We start from the raw sequence: 27,921 nt of genomic DNA, 5'->3' as shown, positions 1-27,921 counted from the left end.
AGGACCACTCTGGCAATTCCGTCTGGTGCTGAAGAGCGCTGGAAGCAGGTGATGGCCCAGCAGGGGAGCAACCCTACCCTCCTGTGTAGAGTGTTTGAACAGAGTTCCTGTGTGGATAGTCAGGGCTGACAGCAGTTGTCTCTGGCAGCTCACCCACAACACCTGCTCCCTTCTCCTGCCTGCCTCCAGCTTCCTGTGGCAAGCATTTGTGCTCCTTTGCCTGAGGGAGGGGCCTTCCCAGAAGGGACAGGCTGGCAGTGGTGGAGAGTCAATGTTGCCAGAAAAAGTCCATCTCAGTGAAAGATGGAAGCTGAGATGTAAATGCCCCAAAGAGTGAAGAATACCCAACATGTGGTGCCTTAGGAACCCAGAACAGCAACCAGCTCATGAACCAATGTAAGCTTTCTCCCTTTCCTGGTTCACTTCCTCATTCCCCTACCACTCTTCCGAGGATCACCTCCCAGTCAGCTACTTTAGCATGAATCTTTGTATCTGGGTCTGGGGGAACCCAGCCCAAGATGGGCTCATTCAGTTCCATGTTCTGTGCTCAAGACAAAGTAGTCTACAGAGGGGGCTGTCCAGACACATCAGGGCTGTATCCCAGTTTCTGGGTAATCAAACAACCAACAGCCTCACACATCCTTTGACAATGACCATTTATTACCCATGTCTGGGCTGGGTACTCAGATTGGGGGGAGACCATTGACATAGCTAAGCATCAGGTGGGGCATCTTGGCCTGTCGGGCATGAGAGCAGCAGGGGCCCCCTGAAATGGGCAGAAACAATGTGACACCCATCAGAAGAAAGAAGAAGAGGATAAGGAGGAAGGTCAGGGGCCATCTGGATGCAGGAGCAGAGGCCCTGAGGGGGGAACGGAAATGTTAGATACACAGGTGGACTACCACCACGAGCCCAGTTTCTCACATCCCCAGACCAATGTCTTCCAAGCATCTCACCCAGGATCCACCTTCAGCATCACATCCTGAAGACGAGGAGATGTTTGCCTCTTCTTGTCCTAAGGTGGACAGCAGCCAGCAGCAGAATGGATAGATGTCACCCTCAGTGTGGCCTTTCCCTTACTACTATAGACTTGCAAGACCAGTCTTATTTATCTTCCTTTCCTCTTTCCCCCCAGGCCCCCACATGGACTCGAGAGTGTCTCCAAGTGTGGTGGATGTCTGTCTGTCTCTATGCAATCCAATCCTCTTTTTCCTGATAATATTGGCTTAGTTTGGCGGGGGGCAGGTGTGGGGATCATGTCTCCCCCTTCATAGACCTTCAGGCTCAAGTGTAGCTGACTCCCACCTCCTCCACTTTCACTATTGGTCATGTGATCCAGATGTGACCAATCAGAGCATTCTGATTAGATGGGGTGGGGTATAACTCATGACCCAAGCAGGGCAGCCCTGGGACTTTGGCTGCTGCCAGTAGGTCAGGAGCATTGTCTTTCCCTGGGGTGCGTAAAGCTGTGGGCAGTGAGTGTGTAACAGCCAGAGCAGCACTGAGGAGAAAGCCACCTCAGGGAAGTAGTACCCAAGAGAGGGAGGGGACTGAGCCCTGATAGAATTTAAGATCTGAATTCAGCAGTGCCTGGACTTTTCAGTTACAAGGAACAAAGAGCATTCCCCTTTTTTTCTATGTTGGTCAATTTTGGTTAGTTTTTCGTTACTTTCCATAAAGGTCCTCAATTGCTATACCTGGCTGAGGACCAGCTCACCTGAGGCTTCTGGAGCAGGGAGCGTCTTCGGTGACCTATTAAATGTTTCTGGTGGCTAAACCCCAATGAGAGCACATCCTGTGAGGAAAGAGAGGTGTGGAAAATTGCAGCAAAGAAAAACATGGTTAGGGGAGGGTCTAGAAAGGGGAGTGTCACAGGGATAAGATTCTGGGGGAACAAAGAAATCTCAAGGGAGAGATAGAGAGGGGAAGAGCCAGAGAAACCAAGAGGGGAGGGGCATTATTTATTCATTTCCTCAACAAATATTTGATGAGTGTCTATTACATGTCACTCTAGGAACTCAGGGACAGTGGGGATGGAAAGAGGGAAAGTCCTGGCCTCCATGGAGCTTATATTCTAGGCAGAGATGCCAAAAATTAAATAAATAAATATATAATGTCAAACTACAGGAAGTTCTGTGAGGAAATACAGTAGTAAGATAAGGAGTGCTATTGTCGGAGGCTAGGGAAGGCCTCTGACAAGGTGACATTTGAGGAGAGACTAGAATGAAATCAGGGAGTGAACTGAATGTGAACCCCAGGCCTCTGAGATGAGAGCTGTGACACAGAAAGTGAGGGGCACAGGGACAGGAAATAGCATTGAGGATGCAGGTAGAGATGGGAAGGAGGGAGACAGAGAGAGGGACTCCTGGAGACAAAGAGACAGGTGGTAGGATCAAGGGACTCCTGGAGACACTGAGAGACGGAGAGGGACAGACAGCCATAAGACCTCAGTAAAAGGAAACACCCATGCTACAATACACAAAGGGGGCTCTGGGGGTGCCTGGGCAGAGTTGGGGAGCCCTCAAGAGGGACTGCTCTCACCTCAAGACTTTGTCCCCTGCCCTGGAGGCTCCTGCGGCCACACAGCTCACAAGGAGGCCCTGGTGTCTGTGTTGTCTTTTGCTTCGAGGGTCCAAGCTCCCCAACATCCCCTGCTGGGTCCCACTCCAACTCTGCAGGGGTGGGGAGGTTACTGGGTGCCCAGGGCCCTGAGGCCCCATCAGGTCCTGGCCCATCCAAGTCCCCCTCAACCTCCAAGTCCTGGTCTGGCATATTGGCCTTCTCGAACACCTGAGTCAAAGGACAGAGTTCATAGGAGTTGGGGGGCCGGGGGTTGGGGCCTGGGGCCTGCACTGAGGACAACCAGGGCAGTTTGTACCAGGCTGTAGCTGGCCAGCTGGGCCTGCAGCTGCCAGAGCCGTCGGAAGATGGTGTCTCGGTGTGCTCCAAGGGCCCTCAGGATCTGCTCCAGAGATGCCCAAACCCTGGGCTCACTGCGCTGTGCCAGTCCCTCACCAAATGTTAGCAGTGCATCCACACGCTCAGCTGCCCCTCGCAGATCTGCCTGGAGGGCCTGGACACATGGTTAGACATCACCCCACACATATGCCAGGGAGGCCAGAGACCAGAACCTGAATCACCCGCTTTCCTGTTTCCTACCCAGAAACCTGGAACACGTACTAAACCCACTTCTCACTGCAGAAAGCTGGAACCCACTCCTGGGGCCCTGCCCACCCTCCTGCATCCTGTCCTCCCAACGCCCACCTGTAGTTGGACCATCCTGCGCTGGGCCAGTGTCCAGGGCCCAAGGCCTTGCTCCAGGTCCTGCAGCTGGAGACCCAGCCCCAACAGGCAGAGGTGTAGACTGTCCTGCTCAGCCTCCAGTGCCTCCAGGCCAGAGCCAGGGTGCTGGGGAACACAGGGGGCTGAACCAGGGTCAGTGGGCCAATCAAGATAATACCTCCACCCTTCTGCAAGCTGCTGCTTTCTGGATGCTTCTCTGCACCTGGGGCTACATCAGGGTTGTTCCCACCCGAGGGGCCTTCCACTTGGAGGATGGGGACATATAATTCAAGGTCTACAGATTTTTAAGCTTCCTTGAAACTTGGATATATGGGGCATGGGAGTCTGGACAGGGAGGGAGCTGATCCCTGAGAAAAATGGAGGTGTATCCAGACACCTAATTGGTAAAATATTGAAATATTTTTATAACAATTAGTAAAGAAATGTTTTCCACAGCACCTCACACCACCACCACAGATGCCCAACACCTTTCCAGAATCATCTCCTCATCTCCAAAACAGAGGTCAGATTCTGGGGGACAGAGAAGGCTGACATAAAGGGGTCTATTCACCTCAGCTCACCTCATGGTGTTTGTTCCCATCTGGGTCCTCCTGGAAAGAGGGCGTTGATGTTCTTGGGGGCTCAGTGCCCCTCAACCCACCCTGCACATGCCCAGGAGGGTCCAAGAAGTCCTGCGTCTGCTCTCTCCTGGGATGTAAGGAGTATTTGCAGGTCCCTGATGGGCCGCAGTACCTCATTTCTATCCACCCTAACCCCATCCCAGTTACCTCTCCCATGTCCCCAGATGATCATAGCCATAGCACCTCCCGGCCCTAAATGGCCCCTGCCGTTGCTCCCACCCTTACGGAACCAAGTTTTAAAAGCCCCAGCCCCCACCTGATTATCTCCTCTCCAGATGCAGGACAGACGGTGCATCCAGCAATGTCCGGCTCCCTGGGGGCTCCTGGGGGATGATTGAGAGGCTCTGAGGGGAGCCTAGGTAGGGACAGGGCCATATCTGGGGGCCTGGGTACAAAGAATCAGGTGAAGACACCTGTTAAGAGCCTTTTGCCTAATAATGGTGTCTCCTAGACTTCCTCAGCAGGACTCACTCAGGCCTGAAGCTGCCAGAGGCCCAGGGGCAGGTCTGGCACCACCCATTCCTAGAGAAACAAGACCCAGGTAATTTGATGCCCTGCTGAGGTGAAAGCAGAGCCACTTAATTCCTTCCTCCCTAGCAGGACCAGCAGCCAAACCTCCCAGCACCACCTCACCCCAGTCCAACGGGGTCCAAGATAGAAAGCCTCAAAAGCCCTGGATTCTGACCCCCTAAGTGACCCATAAGTCTGACCTCCAGGGCCCACCCCATCCACTTTAAGTCCCAGATGCAGTGCCCCTCAAGAAAACAAGAATCTGTACTGTGGCCCCCTACCCACCCCTCCCCCCAAAAAAAACCTAAAAGCAAGAAAATATATTTTTGGTTTATTTGGAATGGGTTCTTCTCCCATGGTTCCCACAGTTACTGGGAAAATAAATAACTCAGGCGTGCCACCTCTGCCCCAGAGTACCAAGGTCACAGCATCCCAACAGCCAAGTAGGAAGCCCTGTAATCAGGTGGGACCTGGAGCCTGGCAGTCACTTGCTGAGCAGGAGACCAGCGCGTAGTACGCGGGGTACACGGCGGATGGTCAGCGAGACTCGGGTGCCGCGCACCAGGTGGGCTCCAGGCAGTGCCGATCTGCAGGCAGCCGCATTGGGTGGCAGTGAGGCAGCGTCCAGCACGTCTACCCGGGTGGCTGCGATGCCGTGCAGGAGGCGTGTGTATGCAGTACCACGGAGCACCAGCAGGCTGCACGGTTCTAGCAACAGTGAGGTAGTGGGCTGGGGTGGCGGCCGGGGCTGTGAAATGGGTTGGTGGTTTGAGGCTAATCAGAGGTCAGGTATGGGCAGTCAGGTTTCAGGGGTCAGGGGACAAGGGTGAGTACCCAGGGGCAAAAGCTGAAGAGTAAGAGTGCTCCTGGGAATGGAGGCTTTGGTGAAAATCTGTGGGCTCCACAGTTACAGCTGATGGGAAGGGAAAGGACTAGGAGTCAGCAGTCCCACCAGATCCCTCTGACAGGAAGTAGGCTGCAGATGGGCACCTCAAATGGTCAGCTGACTGTGGGAGTTGCAGCTGGAATCTCCAAGGGGCTGGGGCTGAGCTTGAGTTCAGAAGGCCCCAGGACACCAGGGCACAGTTGGGCTGAGAGGGCATGTTGAGGCAAGGACCTGGGGTGGGCAGTGTAAAGGGGCTGAAATATCTGAGGACATCAGGATGTTGGAAGACACTGACATTAGGAGGCATGTCAGAATATTCAGGAGCATGTAAGGCTAATGGGGAAACCCCAAGGAGCAAAGAGCTAGGGTGTCCAGGAGTCTCTGTGAACACTGGGATGTCAAGTATATCCCTCAGTGAAAGAGGTCAGAGAGGGTGCTGTTAGGGTTTCTGTGGGGGTCTCTGAGCAGAGTCATGTGACATGGGATTAGGAGAATCTGGGCACATCTGCACTGCAGATCACATTACTGCAGTAGCAGGATATCAGTGTTGCAGTGCTCAGATGGTGGGACGATAGGGCCAAGTGGGAAGATGTTGGGACATCCATGAGTGAATGACACTAGGGTATCTGAGGATGTCTAGAATGTCTCTCGAGGGGCTCAGTTGGCAGAGTGCTTGCCTCACAAGGTCCTGGGTTCAATCCCCAGCACCACAAAAAAAAAAAAAAAAAAAAAGAATGTCTATTGAGTACTGGGGAGCCATACATGGGGCATAGGTGAGCCTAGGTCTGTTGGGCCACTGAGTGTATGGGGTCAGGGGACCGTAGGGTGTCAGGGCATCTACTCGGCAGTAAAGGCACTGGGTGTCTGTTATGGCAGTCAGGGCACCCAGCAAACAGATGGGTTGGGTGTCTGGGAGGAAGTCAGTGTAACCCATGAAAGAACAGGTCAAAGTGTCTAGAAGATGTCAAGAATAGCCTGGGGCAAATGGAATTGGGTCAGCCTGGAGGAGGTGGGATGTTGGGGCATTCCCAGCGCTTGGGGGCAGCGTTGCAGACCCACCTGTTCTATAGGGTCATCATCCTCCGGCTGCCGAGGTTCATAGAAATCCAGCATGGTGTGGGAGCCCAGGCTGATGGTGCTGACGGTCGGGTAGTAGAGTGGTCCATCCTCGTGGGGCTGGGGAGTGGGCACCAGGGCTGGGCAGGGCAGAAGTCCATCCCTCCCACCCTCTGGGTCAAAGGGGCACTCCCGAGCTGGGATGGACATGCGAATGCCAGGTTGGATATGCAGCTACTCCATGATGTGAGGGCGGGTGAGCATGATGCCCTGCCCTATGATGGCTCAGAGATCTGGGGTGAGGTGTTTACTACTGTGGGGGCTGGGGTGAGGGTATGTGGTTACCATGATGCCCTCCCCAGGCAGATACTGGTTCACGAGGACATGGTTAGCAGGGAGACCCCCAAAAAGGCTGAGATCAGACACTTTATCCACGTAGCGCTGGAGCCACGGGGGCAGTCGCTCAAGGACCATCCCCTTAGGATGGGGGAGCCCACCTGGGGAGAGCAATGGGGTCCTGAGGGCACCAAACCAAGGATTCCTGGTACTTGGTGTCCCCTGAGGGACCCCTGAAGACCACTGGCCCTTCAGAGATTTTCTGACTTTTCTGGTTCCCCAAACCCCGTGAGTTACTCCCAAGTCACCAAGAAGCCCCTAAGCCCTCAGGATCTCCACTGACCCCCTCAGAATCCTTCTGGCCCTTAGAACCCCTTGAGCCCTCAAGGCTCCCCTTATCTTGAGACTACTGGACCTAAACCCTCTGCCCACCCCATATCCCAGAATCACCTACATCCCTAGCTAGGGAAACTTACCCCAGTTCTGTAGCTTCCTCCCAGAAAGCTGGGTCCACTTTGGCTTTGGGGCATTGAAAACCTAGGAGGTGGGGAAAGGTCACTCCTGTTTTTGGAGTCACCCCTCTGTAAGTCTCTCACCCAGTTCAACATAGTGGCCCTTTCCTGGGGTGGAAATGGGTCATCTTAGTGGCTGTGGAATTTTTCTCTGGAGTAGTAAGTTCCCAGGATTTTGTTGTTGGCCTTCTTGCCAGGGCAGGCCTTTGGTCCCAAAGTCCATCTGTGTCCACCAGAATTAAGGAAAGAAACCAGGGCTGCACAATCATAGTTTGAGTCTAGTAAGAACGCTGAGGTTGGCCTAGGCTGTTCCAGGCTATCTGGGGATACTCTTGGTTCTGGAGCACCCTTGTTCCTATTGCATGGGAGAGGGAGTGTGCTGGGCTTAGTCCTTAGTACAGCAGGGAAAGTACTTTGAAAATTCTCCATTGCCAAGATCCCCAGGGTCTAGAATGGGCTATCTCAGTCAAAGAAATCTATACTCTAGTTGATAATCTCATTGTTGGTATGGTTATGAAGCTAACCTGAGCTACTTCAGTGCAAGGATTTGAAAATATGTCAAGTTTTCAATCCCAAGAACCAAAAACTTTTGGGCTATTTCAGCACAAGGGTTTATGTTCTGTGGTGAACTTGTTCCTGGGACTCAAGCTCAAGAGGGCTATCATAACACTGGGAAGATTGGTGCTCTGTAAGACTCTGGCTAATAAGGGCTATCCCAATGTGGGAACTCTAGGTTCTGGAAATTCTACTTTTCCCAAACCTGAAGAATAGAATATGAACTAGGCCATCTCAGCATAGGTGGTGTATACTTGGTAACCTTGTTCCTAGCATTTGAGACTATGCTAAGCTACCTTGGCACAAGGCAGAACTCACTCTGTTATATCCTGATTCCTGGATTATCTTAGCATAGAAATTTGAACACTAAATTCTTCTATGTTTATAACTAGCTCCTTCCTAACCATTAGTTTGGTTGCCCCTAAGCCTCCTAGGAAAAAACAAAACAAAACAAAACAACTCTGACAGCTCTAACAATTTCCAAGAGAAGCACAGGGAGGGTAGGGGAAGGTCTCCTTTCTGCCAGTGTTTTCACAGCAGCCTTGGGGGCTCTCATACCAAAGTTGAGGGTTGGAGAGGAATACGGGAAGACCGTGGTGGGGGTGGTTTTACAAGGACATTAGGGGTCACCTGTCGAAGCAAATACTCTTCCTCTTCCTTGGAGATGAAGTCAGGTACATAGTAGATTACAGGTGGTGCCTACAATGGAAAGATTCCCCTGAAGATGTGGCCCTCTAACCCACACAGGGCCCTACCATCACTAAGTAACCTCCCTCTCTGGAGGGAAGCTAAGGATGTCCTCAGACAGGTCAGGGTCTGAAGTTGAGGGACTCATGCCCATTATGAGTTGGGGTTGGGAGTGGGACTGGACTCTTGAGGGTAAAAAAAATTGGAAGGAGGGGGGACTCCCAACCCAGGGACCCAGGAGTCAGCCTGTCCATCCCACCCCACCTCCCACTTTCTAGCCCCACCTTTACCCTCTGTATCCCCAGTCCTGACAACCTGTTCCACCCTGAATGGTTCCAGAGCTGGAACCCTGACGTCCTGCTCCTCCATCGACACCAACTCCTTGCACCCAGTCCTGTGGGGAGTTGAGGACAAGCTTCAGTTACTAAGCCTCCTATCCTCAGTCTGTGATTCAGCCTTCTGCCCCATCACCATCCAGGCCTCATTTTCATCCTCCTGTGAAACTCACTGTCTCTAAAAACCGAGTCCCCGACATCTCAAATGCCACACAGTGATCCCCTAGGCTCCTTCCCCAGCACCCAGCACACTCTTCCAAGGACCCATCAAACTACACATGTGCCCTCTCCAGTCTCTCGCAGAGAGCATTCTCTGACCCCACACAGGGAACCTTTAAGTTCCACACAGAGTCCCCCTACCCCATCTGCACCCCAGAGCCTCTTTAAATACCTTAACTTGAGACCCCACTTCAGACCTGCAACGATGAGTGACGGCTCTCTGAGGCGGAGGACGCTTCTTCGACCTCAGCCCTTTCGGAGCCCCCATTCTGAGTGTCCTTGTGACACAAATCTAAGCCTCCTCAAACCCCTTCCACTCTGGATCCCCTCAGATTTTCCTTTCAAAGCGCCCGTTCACTGCGGCTCCCTAGGACCTAAGCCTGACTCCTCTCAAACATTCTTCCCTCCCTGAACCCTTGTCCCCACTCTTTAAAGGACTCCCAGTATGAACTCCCCCGGACCCCCACTCTCGGCCCCCCTGGACACCCATCTCTGTCCCCAGCCCCCAACACTGACCGTCCACTCGTGTCCCCTCCAATTTTCAGAATCAAGACCCTCCTCCCCCACCCAACTACTTCCGCCCCACGTTGCGGAAGCAAAATACCTCAGACCAATGGGAACTCTCAGAAGCCTAAAGGGTCCGCCTTCCAACCAATTGGCGCTCTCGCTTGGTATTCGCCCGCCCCCTCACCCTCGCTCAGGGATAGGCCGCGCCTCCAGGCCTCTGAGCCTTCGGGGAGCCACAGGAGACCGGTCTTCGTCTGACACCGGCCAATCTGGATTCCAAAACCGAAAGTGTCCGCCCTGCGGCGTGGGCCCAGATGGGAGAACCCGCTGTAGTGACCGCGGGAAGGAGATAAGGGCTGTTGGGTGGACTTTTTGCAGACTAGGTCATCCTACAACCAGGCCGCGGGGAGGCGAGATTGAAGGGAAGTCTTCTTCTCCCTCGCTCCCCCAGCAAGTGTTCAGAGGCCGTAACCCACAATGACCTGACACACAGAGGCCGTAGAAACGTCTTTATTGAAGAGGACAGGGGTCATGCTGAGTTTGGGGACATGCAGTGAGACGGGGCAGTCGTGAGCTGTCCTTGGTGGTCAGGGCCCCAGGTCTGCCCTGGACCCGCGGGGCCTTCAGGTTCTCCCTTAGGCTGCTGGCCTGGCCCAAGTGCTTTGAGGTCCTTTGTGGCCAGTAAATCAGATTTGGTGTCTTGGACCTGTGACCAGAAGATAGATTGAAATGGGGGCTCCAAGACTTGGGATCGCTTCAGGGCCTCGGGGCCCTCCACGTATTATAGACGGAGGCTTTAGGATTTGGGGGTCCCTTAGGGCTGGGGCTCTTGAATTTGGGTTTCTTGAGATCCTTGAACTCAGGGCATTGAAGTCCTGCAGTTTCCAGGATGGGAATTCATGTTTGGGGGTCTCCTGGTGCCTATGGACAGGGCTTGAAATACCCTGAGAGCCTGGAATACATTTCCCGATTGCAGTCTCCTCCATCCCAGGTACAAGGACCTCATAATTGGGTTTTCCTGGGGGTTTGCGATTGGACTTTTAAATTTGGGATTCCCTGGGGATTTGGGGATTCCATGATTTGGGGGTCCTGGGAGTTAGAAATTTGGGATCTTCTAGGGGTTATAGGACTTGGGGGCACAGGGGGTCTTGGGACATGTATACTCTGGGGTGTGGGATCCCCAGAGTCTCAGAATGGGGTCTCCAAATTTTGGGGTCCCCCAAAGGGGGAAGTCATTATTTCAAAAATAGAGAATTTTCTGGGAGCCTGGCCAGCACAGAGGCTGGAGGCCATGTGGGGTGGGCTTCATACAAGGCACTGGGGGTTTCTTGAGGGTGCAGAGGGTAGGAAGACTTGGGGGTCCTGTAATTAGCACTTCCAGGACTGTTTTGGTGTCTATAAATTGGGGGGGTGACAGTGGGCTAGTTAAAGTGGGTCTTTTCTTGAGGGGTGAGAACAAGGGTCTTTGTTCATGGAGAGTCTTTGAAAGGGGGAATGGAATGGAAGGGCTTCGGGGTGACCATGGGATCACGGAATCTTGAGGGCAATGATGTTAAATGGGGATAGTGACATGGTCTATTACTCTGGAGTTGTGACCTATGTTTATTACAAGGAGAATCAGAGAGAGTCTTTGTTAATGGGGGAGTTTCTGATCCACTGATGAGTGACTCAGAATGTCCTGTTATGGAATATTATATGGAAAGGATCAACCATCATTTGGGGTGATGCAGAAATCTGTTAATTAGGGTTCTGCTCTGAGGGGCTGGGATAGGGACTAGCCTGAAGGTGCTACTTAGGGAATCTTTTTCTGGGTGATATGGGGTCTGTATTTGGGGGGCAGGTTATCATGGGGATCTGTTAATAATGGGACTTCAGTGATTGAGGGCTGGCTAATGGGGGGTCTCTATTCTGGATGTGTTACTGGGAATCTCTATCTCAGGGTGACTGGGGGCTCCTTGTGTCAGGAGATGCTAGAAGGGACTTCTTTGTCTCTGTCAGGTATCCAGGGCCTCTAAGACTGCATCTCTGCCCTCAGCATCCATGGAAACCAGCAGCAGAAGAGCAACCTAAAAGGAGAAGAACCTGGTCAACCATGATTCAGGATGCAGGGACATCTGGTTCAATCACCCCCTAGTCTTTGGGATTCTGCTTCTGGCTTTGCCTTCTTAGGCTTATGTGCAGTGGAGGGTGTTCTGCTTCCTTAACCTGCCCCCTAAGAGGTGTCAGCAAAAGTCAGTATTGGGCCCTACACCCTAAAGACTGTTTCTGGGTGTGCTTACTAGTCACAACTTCTAGCTTCTATTTCAATCCCCAACTAGAGCCCCAGACCCTAGATTCCAGCAGCCTTGTGAATGCCTCTCCCTAACAGCCCACAGGAAAGGGGACAGTCTTGGCCACACACCTGGAGATAGAGTTCTCTGACGCAATGTCCTTTGGAGTCCGGACTGTCGTGAAGGTGCGTTTGGGCTGTGTCACTGGAGAGGAGAGCAGGATGAGAGGATGATAAACTCACCTGTGTTCTCAATGCTCACCTAGAATCCTTGTCATTAATATCTATCCATGTCCCCAGGACCTACCTGGATTCTATGTTCCCAATCCCCATCTGAACCTCTTGTCAATAATACCTTCCAAGTCCCCCAATACCTACCCATGTTCCCAAAACCCACTCAACCTATATCCCTGATGCCTGCTGTAGCCTTGTTTTTTGATTTTGGAGGGTTTTAGTTGTTGTTGTTTTTAGTGCTCGGGATTGAACCAGGGCCTTGCACATGCTAAGCAAGTGCTTTACATCTGGGTTATAACCCTAGCCCTCCGAGCCTTGTTGTTAACTTCCTCATACCCTATAGCACCTCATCTCAACATTTTCCTGGGCTGACTCTTGTCATAAGCATACACCTGAAAACCCATGACCCTTCTACCATTCCCAGACCCACATGCCTCCCCATGTTCAGCCCCCAACTCACTTGTCACTTGATGTACTTTTTTGGCTCCAACACTGTCCCCAGGGGGATCCGTAGATCCACCAATCCTGGGGAGACACAGGGAATGGAAGAAATCAGAGCCACAAGAATTCAGGATCTCCCTGGAAGGTGAGCCCAGAGGAAAGGGCTAGGGTGTGGGTGGTAACTACAATGTCCTGCTAGTCCAAGAGGAAGAAACCAACCAAGGCTGGATTAGGGCTGTGGGTGGCCCCCTGGGTCAGGGGTCAGAATTTGGGCTCACCTCTGAATGCGGGATGCTGGTGCAAAGACTCCATGCCTTGGGGGGCAGGTGAAGTACCGGACACCAAAGACAGAGCCATCGTGCTTGCCTGTGGGCTGGTCCAGCTCAATGCCATACCAGTAACCTGTAGCAGGAAGGTGTCAGGATGCCCCAGAGCCTTGCCTGTCCCCCAGCCCCAAATCCCCGTCCTCACCTGGGGCAAAGTCTGTCTTCCCATAAAAGCGCACAATCCCCTGCTTCTGGCCTGCCACAAGGACTTGGTCTCCAACTTCAGCCTTGGCCCCCTCACGCTGCTGCAGGCTGCCCAGAGATGGGGACGATGGGGACTTCTTCTTGCCTGTGAGGAGATGGTAAGGGGAAGATAGGGCCTCAGATGCCAGTTTTGGGGCCCCCCATGCCAACTGGAAAATCTCAAGATAAAAATTCTGTCCTGGCTCCAATCACAGGAACTCTAGTGCCTTCCACAGGATTAGGGTAGGGGATGGTATTTGGGTTTGAAGGGAAACTGAATCTCAGATGCCAGAGAACCAGGAGAGAGGGGGGGTCTTTAGACTTGAGTGGAAACTGAGCCACAGAACCTAGAGAACCCAAAATCTTAGAACTGAGGATATAAAGGCCAAAGGGAAAACTGAGGCAGAAGTTGTGAGCCTAGAAACTGTCCTTTTTATAATGCTAGGTTGTGGCTCACTGGTAGAATGCCCTGGGTACGATCCCCAGGACCACAAGAAATAAAAAATTAGCCAGGTATGGTAGCACGTGCCTGTAATCTTAGCTACTCAGATAGGAGGCTCCCAAATTCAAGGCCAGCCTGGGCAATTTACTGAGAACCTGTCTCAAAATTTTAAAAAGGCTGAGAATGCAGCTCAGTGGTAGAGTACTTGTGTAGCTTATGTGAGGCCTTAGGTTTGATCCCCGGTGCCACTAAGTATATAAATAAATAATAAAACGAAGTCTGGACACAATAGCGTCTACATGTAGTTCTTCTTCTTGCCTGTGAGGAGATGGTAAGGGGAAGATGGGGCCTCAGATGCCAGTTTTGGGGACCCCATGTCAAGACCCTAGCATTCAAGAGGCTGAGGCAGAAATTCAAAACCAATCTGATAAATGTAGCAAGACCCCTGTCTCAAAAATCAATCAATCAATCAATCAATAGTGAAGTAAAATGAAGGGGGATTTGGGTCTGAGAATAAGTAAATCAAGTCATAAAAGCCATAAACCCCTGGAACAAGAACTCCCAGAAAGAGTCTTCCCCAATTTGGGGAAGACTTTGGGCTTGAGGGGAAACTAAGTAGAAGGCAGTGAACCTACAAGTCCTTTCAAGAACTGGGTGGGGGCTGGGGTTGTGGCTCAGTAGTAGAGTACTTGCCTAGCATGTGTGAGGCACTGGGTTTGATTCTCAGCACTGCATATAAATAATAAAATAAACACGACGACAACAAAAAAAGAACTGGATATGGCCACTCCTGAGCCAAAGGGAAAATTGAGTTAGAAAAGCCAGGAATTCAGAGCCCATCCTCTAAAACTAGAGTTTGGGCCAGAGGAGAAACTGAGTCACACAAACAGAGCTATCCACAGAATGTCCCCATGACTGGCTCTTCCTACCCCTAATGTTCCCCCTCTGACCTTTGTGTTCCCTTCGGCCTTTGCCAGTAACACGGGAGAAGTCCATCCGGGGAGTCCGGGGCGTGGAGGTGACAGACGAGGGGGGTGCATCCACTGCTTTGGAGATCTTGGACACAGAGGCAAAAAGACCTGCGGGGACAGAGACTAGGCTTGGTGTTGTCCAAGCCTCTGCCCCTGGCCATGCCCTCAACTTCCACACCATTACTCAGACTCTGGTATCAGAACTACTAAATGGACCCCCATCCCCACCCTTCTGGACGCCAGATGAGACTGACCTTGCTTGGGAGGGCAGATGAAGTACCGGACACCCCCAACACTGCCATCATTCTTGCCCTCAGGTTCATCCAGCTCCACGCCCACCCACTGGCCGCTGGCAAACTCTGTGGTCCCGCAGAACCGCAGTGTGCCCGTCTGAGGAGACAAGGGAGGTATGGCTTGGGAAGGGACCTAGGGAGGACCACTGGCACACAGGAAGCATGGTGATGGAGTGAGTGTATGCAGGAAAACTGGGCTCAAATCTCAGTTTCAACATCATCATTTACTGGCTATCTGACTTAACTTCTCTGTACCTCAACCTCCCTATTTGCAAAATGGGAATACCACTCTTACCAACTTGTAACATTATCCTGTACAATACAGTAAATAACCACTAGCCAAGTATGAAAATTTATTTTTTAATATTTATTTTAAAATATTTATTTACTTTTTAGTTGTGGTTGGACACAATATCTTTTTCTATTTATTTGTTTTTATATGGTGCTGAGGATCAAACCCAGGGCCTCACACATGCTAGGCAAATGCTCTACCGCTGAGCCACAACCCCAGCCCTTAATATTTATTTTTTAGTTTTAGGTGGACACAATATCTTTATTTCATTTTTACGTGGCGCTGAGGATTGAACCCAGTGCCCCGCACATGCCAGGCGAGCACACTACCACTTGAGCCATATTGCCAGCACCAAAATTTATTTTAAATTAAGTTAAAAATTAATTTCCCCAGTCACATTAGCCAAATTAATAGATAGATAGATAGATAGATAGATAATATAGATATAGATATAGAGGGGATTGAACCCAGGGCACTTTACCACTGAGCTACATCTCAAGTAAAAATTTTATATTTAAAATTTTGAGACATGGTCTTGCAAAGTTGCTGAGCCTAGTCAGGAACTCATGATCCTCCTGCCTTAACCTTCCTAGTCTCTGGAATTACAGGTGTGCACCACCTGCCTGGTTCTGATGGATACATTTTTAATACAAGTAAAGATGCTTAGCTGCAGACAGTCCTCCATGAGTGTGGTTACTAGGATTGTGTGAGTCCCTCTCACCTCCATACCTCAGTTTTCTTTTTTTTTCTAATGGTACTGGGGATAGAACCAAGCCCTCAGTTCCTTATCTATAAAATGAACTAACTTGGGCAGATGAAGTACTGGACACCCCCAATACTGCCACTGAGGTGTAGCTCAGTGGTTGGGTACTTGCCTAGAATGTGTGAAGCCCTGGGTTCAATCCCTAGTGCCATTAATTAATTAATTAATTACAAAATAGGCTAATAGTGTTGATTTTGGAGGGTTGACATAGGGACTAGAACAGTGCCTGGCACACAAAGAACAATTAGTGTATGCCAGGTTTTAATTCATTTAACCTTCATACAAAGAGGGATCAGTGGCCTGTTCTGACCCCTCCATCCCCCCAACTTCTCCCCAGTCCTATGCCTCTCTCCACCATGGGTCTTCATGCTTGCTGTTTCCATATCTTTGTGATATGAACTTCTTTGTGAGGTGAACTTCTTCCCATCTCTGCTTGGACATCACCCACTCAAAGAAGCCTTCTGAGACCACCCAGTTAAAATAGCTCCTGCTTCGAGCCAGACAATTTAAATCCATCCATCTAATGGTTTTCACAATACTTTCTGCTTCCAAAAATAATTTTTAACCATAGTGTACTTTACTGACTGGCTGACTTTTCTTCACTAGCAGTGGCGCTCCATGAAAGCAGAGCTGGAGCAAATGCAGCTCTCTATCCTTAAGGACACACTGGGCTCAGCACGGAGCCTGAAGGACACTAGCCAAAAGAATGAAAGTTGGGGGGCTGGTGTTGTGGTTCAGTGGTAGAACGCTCGCCTAGCATGCACGAGGCACTGGGTTTGATCCTCAGCACCACATAAATATAAAATAAAGATATTGTGTCCACCTAAAACTAAAAAATAAATAGTAAAAAAAAAAAAAGAATGAAAATTGGAATGCCCAGATGAATCAAGATTCTCGACTCCCTCTAAATGAAACCCTTTCTCCTCCCCTTCTCTTCATCTTCAAGTTGGGTGCATACCCCAACACTTCCCTGAGCACTCTGGCTTATACTGTCCTAGTCAAAGTCCTGTCCACTCTCAAGAGTGGAGATGGGAGCTGAGAAGGGACCTTAAAACTCTAGGAGCCACAGATACATAGAGCTATGCTGATCACTCTGCTCATTTCAATCATGACTGCTCTGTGCTGTCCTCATTTGGGGATGGGTCTATTTCTCCCTCTAAGCCAACAGCTCAACACAGAGGAAGGCACAGAGGAAGCATTGACAGAACAATTGTTAGATGGAATAAAGAACTGTGTGAATGACTGAAAGGCGGACAGACAAAGAGGACAGTCTGTTTGCAACCAAACACCCAGCTCTGAGGGATGAGGGAACCGCCCCCTCCAACACTCATCTCTGACCTTCTGACCATCCAGCAGAACACGGTCTCCTAGACGCAGGCCCAATGCGCTGAGCATGAGATTGCCTGGGACGTTGTCATAGTTGGGTAATGTCACCTTGGGAAGGGCACACGATAGTGGTACAGCCTCTTCCAGCAGCGTTCGCAGCTCTTTGGCCACCAGCGCAGCCTCTGCCTTGTCCAGGGACATGTCCATAGGGTCTGGGACCACCTCAGCTGGCACCTGCCCCTTCCGATTCTGTGGGCCAATAGGAAGAGAGGAGACAGGAGCTCAGGGGTACAGGCTATACTCCCATGAAGGCTACCAGCCTGAGTGAAGCTGGGACAGGACTACATCATGCCCTGGGCCAGCATGGGAATAAGAAGGGGTGGGGCATTTGGATGCAGATCCCCGGTGAGTCCACCCCTGTGGTCCTGAGCTGGGGATGTGTCAAGTAATGCAATGTAGCATTGGGGATGGAGCCTACAGGGAATAAGGTTGGTACTGCAGGTCATGCCCTTGGGGAGCTTATGCTTTGGGGACCTTAAGCCTGTAATGGGGCCTTGGGAGGTGGGTGGGTATGAATACTGAGAACAGGCTCCTATGCTATAGGCTCAGATATCAAACTGAGCCAATAGGGAATGAGGAGAGAACAGGGGCACAGGCCCTGTGATGAACCCCCAGGATGCCAGGGATATTGGGACCTGATAACAGAAAGGGATCAAAGATCATATTGAGGGCTTATAAGGGGCCCAAGCCTCTCATTCACTGAAGGCCTAACTCCACTTTCCTCATGATTTCAACTGCTGTCTGTACAAAGCCACAGGGTCAGCCAGGATTGAAAGAAATGATATCCTTGCTGAGTGCCCCTGGGAAAATCCTTGAATCTCTCTGCCTCAGTCTCCTGGTTGTAAAACAGGGCTTGTGACACTTCACCTGATGTATAATGAACTCTAAAATCAGCTATCATTTCATTTGTTGAATGTGCAGATCGTTTTTATAACATTTTAGGAGAAATACAAGTGGTCCTCGTCCTCTGCAGTGGCCTGTTGGAGGGCAGTGGATGGAGGGAGCGGGGAAGAGGATAACAGGGCTGGGCCAGAGTGGCAGTACCCTCAGCGCTGGGTTGGCGCCATGCTCCAGCAAACATTTGGCCGCGCCCAGGCACAGGTTGGAGGCAGCGATGTGCAGGGCTGAGCCGTGGTTGAAGTCACTGCACGTGGAGTTCACTACTGGGAAGTGGGCGAGAGGAGGGTTCTGGGTGAACGTGGTGGGAACCCAGCCCTCCTCTTACCTCTGGGTTTCTCTCTTATCCCTCCCCAGGCCTCCCAGCCTCTGCCTCTGCGAGAGCCCCGCCCCTCTCTTCTATGCCCCGCCCCTCCCATCCCTGAGGGTGGGGCCCACTGACAGCGCCCTGCCGGCTTCCACCTCCTGCTTCGGGCTACCTCCTGGATCCTAGTCCTCTCCCCTTCCCAGCCAGGCCTCAGTTCTGCCCCGTCACTCCAGGTCCCTCTCACCCCAGGTCTCTACCTCTCTAAACCAGGTCCTCGAGGCGCCCTTCCCCCTTCTCCTCTCAGCCAGGCCCCCCCTCCTTACCGCGTGGCCGCGCGCCCTTCAGCAGCACCCGTACCAGGTCGGGCACGTCAAAATAGGCAGCGTAGTGAAGAGCGTTCATATTGGTCCAGCGACTGCGCAGGGTAACATCGGCGCCCAGCGCCAGCAGCTGCTGGGAGAGACGCACGGCCGCCGCAGGGTCCCCTGCAAGACAGCAAGGGTCAGCTTGGAAGTCCTCCAGTAGAGCATGCACCTAGCGCGTGGGGAGAGCCTGGGGCCTCATGGTCTACACTTCGTGATATTAGGGCCTGAATTCTGGGAGGTTTTGCGGGTATCGGGGCTAGAAGCTTAGGCTTTTGGGCTCAGGGCTTGGGGGTTTGGGCCCTCACCGACTCCATGGGCCCCAGCCTTGCATGCGTAATGGAGCAGCGTCATGTCGGTCAGCCCATCACGATCATTCACGTGGCAGCCTCGACGCAGAATCTGGGAGTACCAGGGAACGGGAGGGTTACCCAAACATGTGAGGGGCACATCCCCTCCCTCCTAACTTCCCCTCTGTTCCTACCTCATTGCCGATGACATCTATCTTGTGCTGGACTTGGGGCACCCACTGACGCACGATGGCGAACAACTCTGGGATGGTGGTCTGAGGGTCAAACAGAATCTCCTGGCATGCAGGGTCATTGGGATCGAAGAAGGTGAAGGCTAGGGTGGAGAGAGGTCCAAGGTCACTCTAGGCAAGCTGGACCCTCTCTCCCCTGTTCCCCCCACCCCAGGCAGGGGAGCTCAGTCTTTGCCTTTAAAAGCCTCTAACTAGCCACGGTCAACCCACAGGCATTTTCTGTGTGGCCAGCATGAGGTTCCAAAATCTGAAGGTTTCATACAAAAATCTGGATGCACAGTGTCTTGAAAAATTGAAAAATCAGGCAGTTTTCACAGGGTAGCAAACTCTAGTGCAGTACCTTCTGGTCTGCAAGCCCAAGGATGCTGCTACCACTTGAGGACCCTGTTATGCTATCAGACTATGGTCACAGTGTGGACAACTTGCCAGAATTTTATTTTATTTTTAATTTTTTTAGTTGTCAGTGGACCTTTATTTGTTTATTTACATGTGATGCTGAGAATCGAATCCAGTGCCTCATACACGCTAGGTGAGTGTTCTACCACTGAGCCAAGACTCCAGCCCTGCCAGAATTTTAAAAAATTTATTGCAGAAAGCCCAAAGTCTAGTTTTTAAAGAAAATTCTCAAATTTTTCAAATATTGTGTAGAACATATAAAATGTCTCTAAGAATGAGCAGGATCCAATCTGTGGCCAGCCAGCATGGTGGTCAGAGGGACATCTAGTTCCCTGCATTAGATTCTGATGAGTGTTGTTCTCTGGGGGTAACCTCAGCACCCAGCAGGGGCCTTGCAGTGGCAGATATGTGAGCTGAATGAATGAGTAAGTGAAGGATCAGATCATACACAGCCCCGGGACAGGCTGCGTAGAAGGTGACTCAGGAATCAGCCTGTGTGCTCCTTTTCAAACCCCATTCACACTGCAGCCCTCCCTGGCTCAGAACCCTCCTCCCCTGGCTCCCATCCTACTCAGAGTACAGACCAAAGTCCTCCCGCTGGCACAAGGCCCTGAGCAATCTGGCCACCTCTTTCTCTGCCCTCTCCCTCTCCCTCATTCCCCTCCAGCCACATTGGCTGCCTTCTGTCCCTCCGATGTGCCAGGAAAATTCCTGTCTCCTTGCACTTGCTATTTTCCCACCTGGACAGTCTTCCTTCAGATCTCCTGAGTCCCCCCACCCTGCCCCAGAGTGCCCCATCTAAATCAGCACCTCTGCCCTTCTCCAGCTCCTATTTTAATCTTCTTATCATAGCACATATTGCTACTGAACATAATATGTTTACTCCTTCCTCTCTTCTCCCTCTTTCTCCTCCTCTCTTCTCTCTTTTTTCCTTTCTCTTCCTTTCTTACTTGTTGCCCTCACTTGGATAGAAGCACAATTTCTGTTTTGCTTGCCACTCCCTTATCCCCACAGCTGGGCGTAGCAGCCAGCATGCAGTGGCTACTCAGCAGATCTCTGCTGGATTAATGTACAAATTGAACAAACAGATATATAGTTTTCTAAGGAGTTCACCTTAGCTTTCTCTCTGGCTTGGACCATATTTCCAGATTCCTTCACATTTTGTGACCAAACCCTCCCTTGCTCTACAAACAGGATTCCTTGGAGGGCCCATCTTAGACATTCTGACTGCCCACTGGACCACAGGCTCAAGCCACATACAGTTGCGTTTCCAAAGGAGATTTTCCAGTTTTTCCCCACAACTCACACCCTCAGAAAACTTTCCTATTTTTCTGCCAGACTAAAATGAACTTGTCTCTCCAATCCACCAATAGTGGGTGATGCATCCATAGATGCCATCTCTCCTGCTCTATCCTGGTGATGCCAACTCTCTGAACCAAGTGCCTAGTTGCTGAGCCTCACAGCTGCTAAGGATTCCCAGTCAGCATCTTCTAAAACCTCTCTCCTATATCCAACACTGGCTGCACTCCACCTCTCTACCCAGAAGCCAGAGGGAGCTTTTAAAATTATAAATCAAACCTGCCACTTCTTTGCTTTTAGACACACTGAGCACACACATGTGTGTGCAAAGATACACACACACACACAGCTGTTTGTGTGTGTGCCTGTCATACTTAGAATATATCCAAAGTCCTTCAAGGCCCTTCCAGATCTTGCCCATGCCCTCTCACCTCAATTCTGATCACTCTCCAAATGCAGCTCTATGATCTTTCTGTTCCAAGCTCAGTTCTGCCTCAGGGCCTTTGCACTTGCTAGTCTCTGCCTGGAACTCTCTCCAGCTCTCCTATGCTTTGGGTGTCAGCCTAAATGTCACCTAATCAGAAAGACCCACCCTGACTACTTGGTTTCAAGCAAGAGGTCCCCTGGCCCTTATCTATTATAACTTTACCTTTTATTTCTTTTATAGCATTCACTCTGATCTGAACTCATCTGATTTATCTGTTCACTTGTTTAGTCTCTCCTAAGAACAGGGGCCATGCCTTGATTGTTCTTCATCAACATCCCATTACCCAGTATAGAGCTCATTACAGGATAATAGCAAGCAATAAATAAATGACAGATACCTTCAGTTTCTCCAACAGGACACCCCCAGATCCTACCTCACACTCTCCTATCTCAGATCCTTTACTCTTGAAGTTATCTCTCCATGGACCCTCTTTTCCTGACCTTTTAGTTAATCCAAGGGACAACATTTTTAAAATATCCTGCAGCATTCTGTTCTTGGCAAACACAATTATCATGCTTTGTAATCATATATTTATATTTTTAATACTTATTTGTGTGGTTGTCATTGATTTCTCTCAGAGCAAAGACTGCTTGTCTTATTCTGTGCTGTGGCCCCAACTACTAGCACAGAGCCAGATCAGTAGTGGCTCTTCCAAGATTTGTTTGTTGAATGACTACATGATAGAATTATTTGTCATGAACCAAATATTAGGATCATTCCAACTCCATACTCCAATGGTGAATAAACGAAGGGAGAGAGGTCCAAGACTCTGGACCGCCTCAGAATCCCCCCCACCATCACCACCAGCAGAGTTCAGCCATTCTCCCAGACCACCCAAGTCTCCATGCCAGATTCCAGGGTGGGGACAGCAGTTACCGTAGTCCTTGGGGAGGGGTGCAGGTGCCGATGGATGCACAACAGGCTTCTGCCGGCGCTCCTGGGTGGGGCTGGGGGCTTCAGGGACGGGCTCATCTTCTTCCTCCTCTTCTTCCTCCTCTCCTCGGGGTGGAGGGGCCATGGGGGCAGGATCTGTCTTAGTCATGGTCCTCGATGGCCCTCAGTGGTGGGCGGGCGCAAGAGTCAGGGGCGGCCTGCAGGCAAATCCTGGAGGCAGAGGTCAGCTGGAGAGGGTGCCCCAGAGGCTCTGGGTCCAAGCCCCCAGAAACTCCCAAGGCCCCGGGTGGTCCCCGTGCCCCCAGCTCTGGATCTTGGAGAACCATAGGGCCTCGTTACCCATCAGAGAGCCCCGGGATATGCGCCCAGCTCCTGCCTCCTCCACCAGGCCCAGCCCCCCATTCTTCTCCCGCGTCAGGCCCCTCAGTCTCGGCCGCCCCCTCTCGGGGTTTGTTTATCTCGGGATGCAGGATGCTTCGCCCCTCCCCTTCTCACGGGCCTCCGCGCTTCCCATCTTACCTCGGGCGGACGGGGTTGAAGACCGAGGCTGAGACTGAGGAGACCGCGGAGTACTGGGGTGTCGGTGTCGGGGGACGTGGTAGGGGAAGAGAGGGAGACAGAGAGAAGGGGACGAGGCCCAGCAGCCGATCGGGGGTGGGGTGGAGAGGGAGGGGCGCTGGCGGCGCATGCGCAGTGGCAAGTCGCGGGGGAGGAGATGCTGAGAGGCAGCTCGCTCAGATGAAGGCTCTAGAGGCAGCGACGCCAAGGGGCTAGACCCCGAGCACCCGAAGAGGAAGAAGGGACTGCCACCTGGAAGGGTGTGAGGCACCGAGGCAGGAGAGAGATGAAGCAGAGACCGGCGGGGGGAGAGGGGCGGCAAGGCGACACCCGTGTCGCCTTTTTATCCATCCGCGCGGTGACAGAGCCCTCTCCAGGTCTGCGAACCCGGCCAGTTGGGACAGTGGTCTCTGTGCCTTGCTGATGTTGTTCCCTCTCTCGGAGCTCAACGCCATGCTTACCCTCTATGAACGTCTCAGAGGGGTGCTTTTACATCTCCATCACCTCTGTCCTTATAGACAGTGCTCATCAGCACTTCCTCAGGCCGAGAGTTCGAGTTGCTTACCCATCAGTACACAGCAAGTGGGTGGTGGAGCTAAAATTTGAAAGCAGGCAGTTCGTCGAGTCTGGTTCTTAATCACCAAGCTACATGACTGTGCAGTGAAGGCCATGTGATGACAGCAGTGTCTAGAAGACAGATCTGTCTATGGATCTCTTCTGAGAACATGTATCTCTTGGAGTAAAGCCTCTTGGAGCCAGCCAGGGTCCTGGCTCAACCTCATTCCTGGTTTGTTACCTGTTCTGCCCCAAATCACCCCAGCCTGAACGTGCCTTGTGCCCCTCATACTGGGTAGGCCCAGTATCTCCATCACCAAAATACTTCCAGAATTTTATCACCCAACTCCAGGCCCCTATCCTGGTCCATCCTTCATTTTCTCCCACCTCAACAATGGCAGCAGTGTCTTCTCTGTTCTCACTGCTCTCCCCACCACACCTGACCTTTCTTCCTACCCTGCAGTCACAGGAACCTAACATGTATCACATCAGGGTACTCCTTGACTCAGAAGCATCTGGCTGCACCTCACTCCAGGTAAAAGCCAGTACTCCCAGCCACAGCCCATAAAGCCCTAGGTACACTTGCCCACCATGTTTCCAATCTCTCCTCCTCTCACTCTGCCCACTCCACTCAGATCATACTGGCCTCCTTGCTTTTCTGCACCCCAGGACCTTTGCATTGGCTGTTCTAGCTGGAAGGCTTCCCCCAGGCCCTTGCATGGTTCCTTCTCTCCTCTCATTTGGGATATTAATTGTTTGCCTTTTCAGTGACACCTCTGCTCTATCTAAAATTGCACCCTGTCCCAGCCAGCCCCTTCCCCACTTTAGTTTTCTTCAGAGCAACAATGCCCTCCTCCCTCCAATGCCCTAGAAATTAGGTCCTCTGCAGATCTGTTCTTGCCCTGGAACACCTGCCCACATGCCCTACAGGTTGACTCCTCCCACCCAGGTTTGTGTTCAAATGACAACTTCTTAGAGAGCCCTCTCCCCCCAACTTCCTCTCAATCATATTTTTTAAAATTTTTTTGTAGTTGTAGATGGATAGAATGCCTTTATTTATTTTTATGTGGTGCTGAGGATCAAACCCAGTGCCTCACACTTGCTAGGCAAGCACTCTGCCACTGAGCTATAGCCCCAGCCCCTCAATCATATTTTAATTCAGTTTTTAATGGCACATATCAGTCAGAAGTGATCCAGTTTATTGGTACACTAGTTCACCTTCAACTCAAGCAAAATGTGAGCACCATGAGGGCAGGGATGGTTTTTAGCTGTGTTCACTGCCATGTCCCCAACTCACCAGTAGGCTTGACACAAGGTGCCAAGGGCTCTTTGGAACCAGGTACAGAACTCCCCAAATGACCCCTTTTCTGCTGATGTTGTTTTACTGACTGCAGAGATTTGAGCTGGGGGTGGCAGGGGCTGGGAACCCAGGGGGATAAGGGTTTGGGGCCCAGTCACCCGCAAGATTCAAGGGATCCCTAGAAGTGGGGAGAAGAATCTAGGTACTTGGGGAAAGCACTGCTCCTCCCCAGGCATGGGTGATAGGGCTGGGCCAAGCACATGTGTGATGGGCTCTCTTCTTCCATCTTGCATCTTCTGTCCCTTGACATTGTCCGTCCTGACCCTTAGGCACTGGGTGACTGGGTGTCCAGCTCAGGCTTGGCATCCAGTGTGGCAGGTGCAGGGTCTTGGGCAAGGACCACAGCTATGTCAGGCCCTCCACAGATGATGGTGAAGGTTTGGGATTCCTCAGATCCAGGCAGCTGAGCCATTCCAGGCAAAGAAGCAGTAGAGATGGGGAACAAAGGGGAGCAAGGGGTGAGGAGATTGAGGGACAGACAGAAATGGTGAGGACCAACGGACATCAGAGAAGGAGGGGTGTCAGGAAACAGAGTGAAATGTGATAGAAGACAGGGAAGCAGATGTGAAGCCAGAGACATTCATGGGAGAGAAAAGAAGTGTGGGGAAATAGGAGAGAGATGTGGAAGGACAGGGACATGGGGAGATGGATGTGTCGACAAGGACATTGATATGGGGGGCAAAGGCAGATGCAGAGAGACATGGGCAGACAGGGACACAGGATGAATGAGTAGGAAACAGGGATTGAATGGGGACAGGGGAGGCAGAGAGAGAGAGAGTCAGCCCAGGGCAGGCTCCATGGAGAGCTCCAGCCTGAGACTGAATTGTGACCCAGCCCCACTGTCCCTCTGGGTTCCAGGCCATAGCCTCAAAGCCCCCAGGGGCAGTCACACTGCAATTCCAGCTGGCTGCTATTACCTGAGAATATGAACCCTGCGCTGCAAGATCTACTGAGCCTTCAGGAAAGATTAAAAGTGATTTTAAAGCACTGTTGAGGCCAAACAAATTATATCTGGAGGTCATGTCCAACCCATTAGCTGTCTACCTGAGACACTTCAGCTCCTTTCTGAGCCCCCCTCCTCTTGTCTCCACAGCTCTGCCTGGATGCTTGTCCCATCCAGGTAGGATTCTGAGTGGGTGGGTGATAGGCTGAGGCCCTCAAGCTAAGCCCTAGTTTTTAAGCAGGGGACTGACATGGTCAAGCTTTGATTTTTCACTCTTCCCTCAACCAAAACAAAAAACAACCCAGTAGTAAAATGTATGGATAAAGAGCTTTAGAGAGAGTGTGGGAGACCATAGTAAAAGGGTTGTGAATTTAAGGGGCTGAGAAGGGAGCTTTCCAACAGGACAGCCGGGCTTCTTCGGGTGCTAGACATCTGATTTTGAGTCCTGGCTGCCTGACTTTGGGCAAGTTACTAGACTGTTCTATGCTGCAGCTTTTTCATCTGGCAAATGGGAACAACAAGAGTACCAAGATGGTAGTGAATTTTCAATAAGTTATTAAGTATGTGTCTGGCAGGAAGTGAGAACTTCCTAAATATTATTCATAAATGGAGGAGCCATTACTCAGCTCCAACCAATAGTTGCCAGATTGACATTTATTTTTCTTTTTTGCTGAGCTGGGGATGGAACCCAGGGCTTCCCGCATGCTAGGCAAGTGCTGTAAACACTGAGCCTCATCCCCAGCCCCAGATTCTTCCCCTGCCCAACCAGCAATTTGGAAACCTGAATGAAACATTGGGATTTTTAAACATAAATGAGGACACTGTGCAGGCCAGGCAAGACGCCCTGGACGCCCGTCCCAAGCCCCTGCGCCACTCACCACGCGAAGCTGGCCCTGGTGCGCCCGAGCCTGCAGGCTCTCCGTGCGCAGCTGCAGCGCCAGCTGTTCCAGGGCCTGGAGCTGAGCCTGGTGCCGTTGGTGGCGCCGCTGCAGCCTCCGCACCCGCCGCTGCAGTGCTCCCAGCACTGCTCCCAGTCCCGCCCGTGGGTGCTGGGCAGAAACTCCAGTCCTCCGCCCTGCAGGAGCGGAGGGAAGGGGCAGGGGGGTCAGGAGCACGGTGGACGCAGCCTTGGCGCCGTCAGATGCAGGCCCCAGCACCACTACGTGCACTGGGCCAGAGGCTGCAACCGTGGACTCCCGGGGGAGTCCTGCCTCCTGTGGCGGGGGAGGAGGAGGAGGAGGCGTGACTGGCTTCTGGGTACTTCGGGTCCTCCGCGGGCTCTGGAAGATAAGGCATAGGGTGGGGATGGCCCTTCAGGGCCAGACTCCAAGAGGCATTTCCTGGAGAGGTTAGGTCAGTCTCCAAGGGGGACTTCCCTGGGTAAGATGACTTCAGCCAGGAACTTCCTAAGGAGGGAAGGGCAGAGGGGCAGACCTGGGGAAGGACTTCGCTTAGAAAGGGAAGACCAGGAACCAGACTCTAGGAATTGTGTCCCAGGTAGGGAAGGCTGGGGATCAGACTCCACTCATTGGACATCCCGCGCTCACCTTGGCTGGCGGCACCCGGGAGAAGATGGAGGGCACCGCGTCTGGCCGCAGGTAGCGCACGCCCCAGCGCCACTGGAAGCAGGAAGGTGTGAAGTGCTCACTGCACAAGTGCTGGTGGCAGCTGGGCACCCAGTGCTCCCGGCCCATGCATCGCAACCAGGCCTGGAGCCTGGGGCCGTCCTTCAGCGGGAACCTGCAGAGCGGTGGGATAGCAGGGTCAGCGCTACAGGTCCCCACCCACCCCACTCTGAGGGTACCTATCTATACCTGAGATCCCTGGGTTCTGAGTCTCTGTCGTCCATCCACGCTTTCTCTACCTCACTCACTTCCCATATGTGGGCTCCACATCCAGCAACTCCCTCTCTCTCCTTCACGGAATCTCCCAGTTCTCCTGGGAGCAGCCTTCTTCCTGGTTTCCCTGCCCACCTCTACTCCCTACCCTCAGGTTACTTCACATGAACCTAAAGGAGTGGTCTATAAAAGCAAACATCTAGAGTAAGAGAGATCCTGCCATCAAGTGAAAATGCTTCTTCCCCAACCATATGGCATGTGAGTGGGGGTTACAGGTTGAGAGATTTAAGAAACACCACCCAAATGCAGGATGTGGACCTTGTTCACAAAAAAAAAAAAAAAAAAAAAAAAATAAAAA

The 27,921-nt window shown here is 51.8% G+C and overlaps 4 protein-coding genes across 14 annotated transcripts in view; all 4 read right to left on the bottom strand.

The window, feature by feature from the left end:
- Positions 1-639: 639 nt before the first annotated feature.
- On the bottom strand, positions 640-5,036 carry Syne4 (spectrin repeat containing nuclear envelope family member 4). Of its 5 annotated transcripts, none has more exons than XM_015497193.2 (9): positions 4,904-5,036; positions 4,180-4,308; positions 3,864-3,990; positions 3,265-3,408; positions 2,879-3,073; positions 2,542-2,790; positions 1,718-1,795; positions 957-1,015; positions 640-861 (listed from the first exon to the last, which is right to left on the bottom strand). In XM_015497193.2, the coding sequence occupies exons 2-9, from the start codon at positions 4,296-4,298 to the stop codon at positions 684-686; spliced, it is 1,149 nt and encodes a 382-aa protein (XP_015352679.1). In that variant the 5' UTR covers positions 4,299-4,308; positions 4,904-5,036; the 3' UTR covers positions 640-683. The 5 variants fall into 5 exon arrangements, with proteins under 5 accessions (XP_015352679.1, XP_048647139.1, XP_048647140.1 ...); XM_048791182.1 differs by having other exon boundaries at positions 2,879-3,064; XM_048791183.1 differs by having other exon boundaries at positions 3,864-3,893.
- On the bottom strand, positions 4,749-9,603 carry Alkbh6 (alkB homolog 6). 3 transcript variants are annotated; one of them, XM_015497219.2, is made up of 7 exons: positions 9,536-9,603; positions 8,781-8,859; positions 8,409-8,477; positions 7,188-7,248; positions 6,721-6,872; positions 6,379-6,495; positions 4,749-5,181 (listed from the first exon to the last, which is right to left on the bottom strand). In XM_015497219.2, exons 2-7 carry the CDS (start codon positions 8,832-8,834, stop codon positions 4,918-4,920), a joined length of 717 nt encoding a protein of 238 aa, XP_015352705.1. In that variant the 5' UTR covers positions 8,835-8,859; positions 9,536-9,603; the 3' UTR covers positions 4,749-4,917. The 3 variants fall into 3 exon arrangements, with proteins under 3 accessions (XP_015352705.1, XP_048647153.1, XP_015352706.1); XM_048791196.1 differs by having other exon boundaries at positions 8,756-8,859; positions 9,536-9,551; XM_015497220.2 differs by lacking the exon at positions 9,536-9,603 and adding an exon at positions 9,192-9,414.
- Positions 9,604-10,020: 417 nt separating this feature from the next.
- On the bottom strand, positions 10,021-23,010 carry Clip3 (CAP-Gly domain containing linker protein 3). Its single transcript, XM_015497166.2, has 14 exons — positions 22,829-23,010; positions 22,292-22,519; positions 19,177-19,316; positions 19,001-19,094; positions 18,654-18,815; positions 18,171-18,289; positions 17,079-17,315; positions 14,647-14,782; positions 14,372-14,500; positions 12,942-13,085; positions 12,749-12,872; positions 12,490-12,554; positions 11,928-12,000; positions 10,021-11,592 (listed from the first exon to the last, which is right to left on the bottom strand). Exons 2-14 carry the CDS (start codon positions 22,455-22,457, stop codon positions 11,538-11,540), a joined length of 1,644 nt encoding a protein of 547 aa, XP_015352652.1. The 5' UTR covers positions 22,458-22,519; positions 22,829-23,010; the 3' UTR covers positions 10,021-11,537.
- Positions 23,011-24,600: 1,590 nt separating this feature from the next.
- Positions 24,601-27,921, bottom strand: part of Thap8 (THAP domain containing 8) — a 12,422-nt gene continuing 9,101 nt past the window's right edge. For all 5 annotated transcript variants that reach the window (XM_015497212.2, XM_015497211.2, XM_048791192.1 and 2 more), the window contains 3 exons: positions 27,273-27,465; positions 26,604-27,005; positions 24,601-25,185 (listed from right to left, as the gene is read on the bottom strand). In XM_015497212.2, coding sequence (XP_015352698.1) covers positions 25,048-25,185; positions 26,604-27,005; positions 27,273-27,465 — 733 coding nt within the window. In that variant the 3' untranslated portion in view covers positions 24,601-25,047. The remainder of the gene's footprint in view (positions 25,186-26,603; positions 27,006-27,272; positions 27,466-27,921) is intronic.

Source organism: Marmota marmota, unplaced genomic scaffold, assembly GCF_001458135.2.
Source record: "Marmota marmota marmota unplaced genomic scaffold, marMar, whole genome shotgun sequence".
In the NCBI taxonomy this organism is placed as follows: Eukaryota; Metazoa; Chordata; class Mammalia; order Rodentia; family Sciuridae; genus Marmota; species Marmota marmota.
The sequence above is the reverse complement of the archived record's forward strand: the minus strand, read 5'-3'. Positions and strand labels throughout refer to the sequence as shown.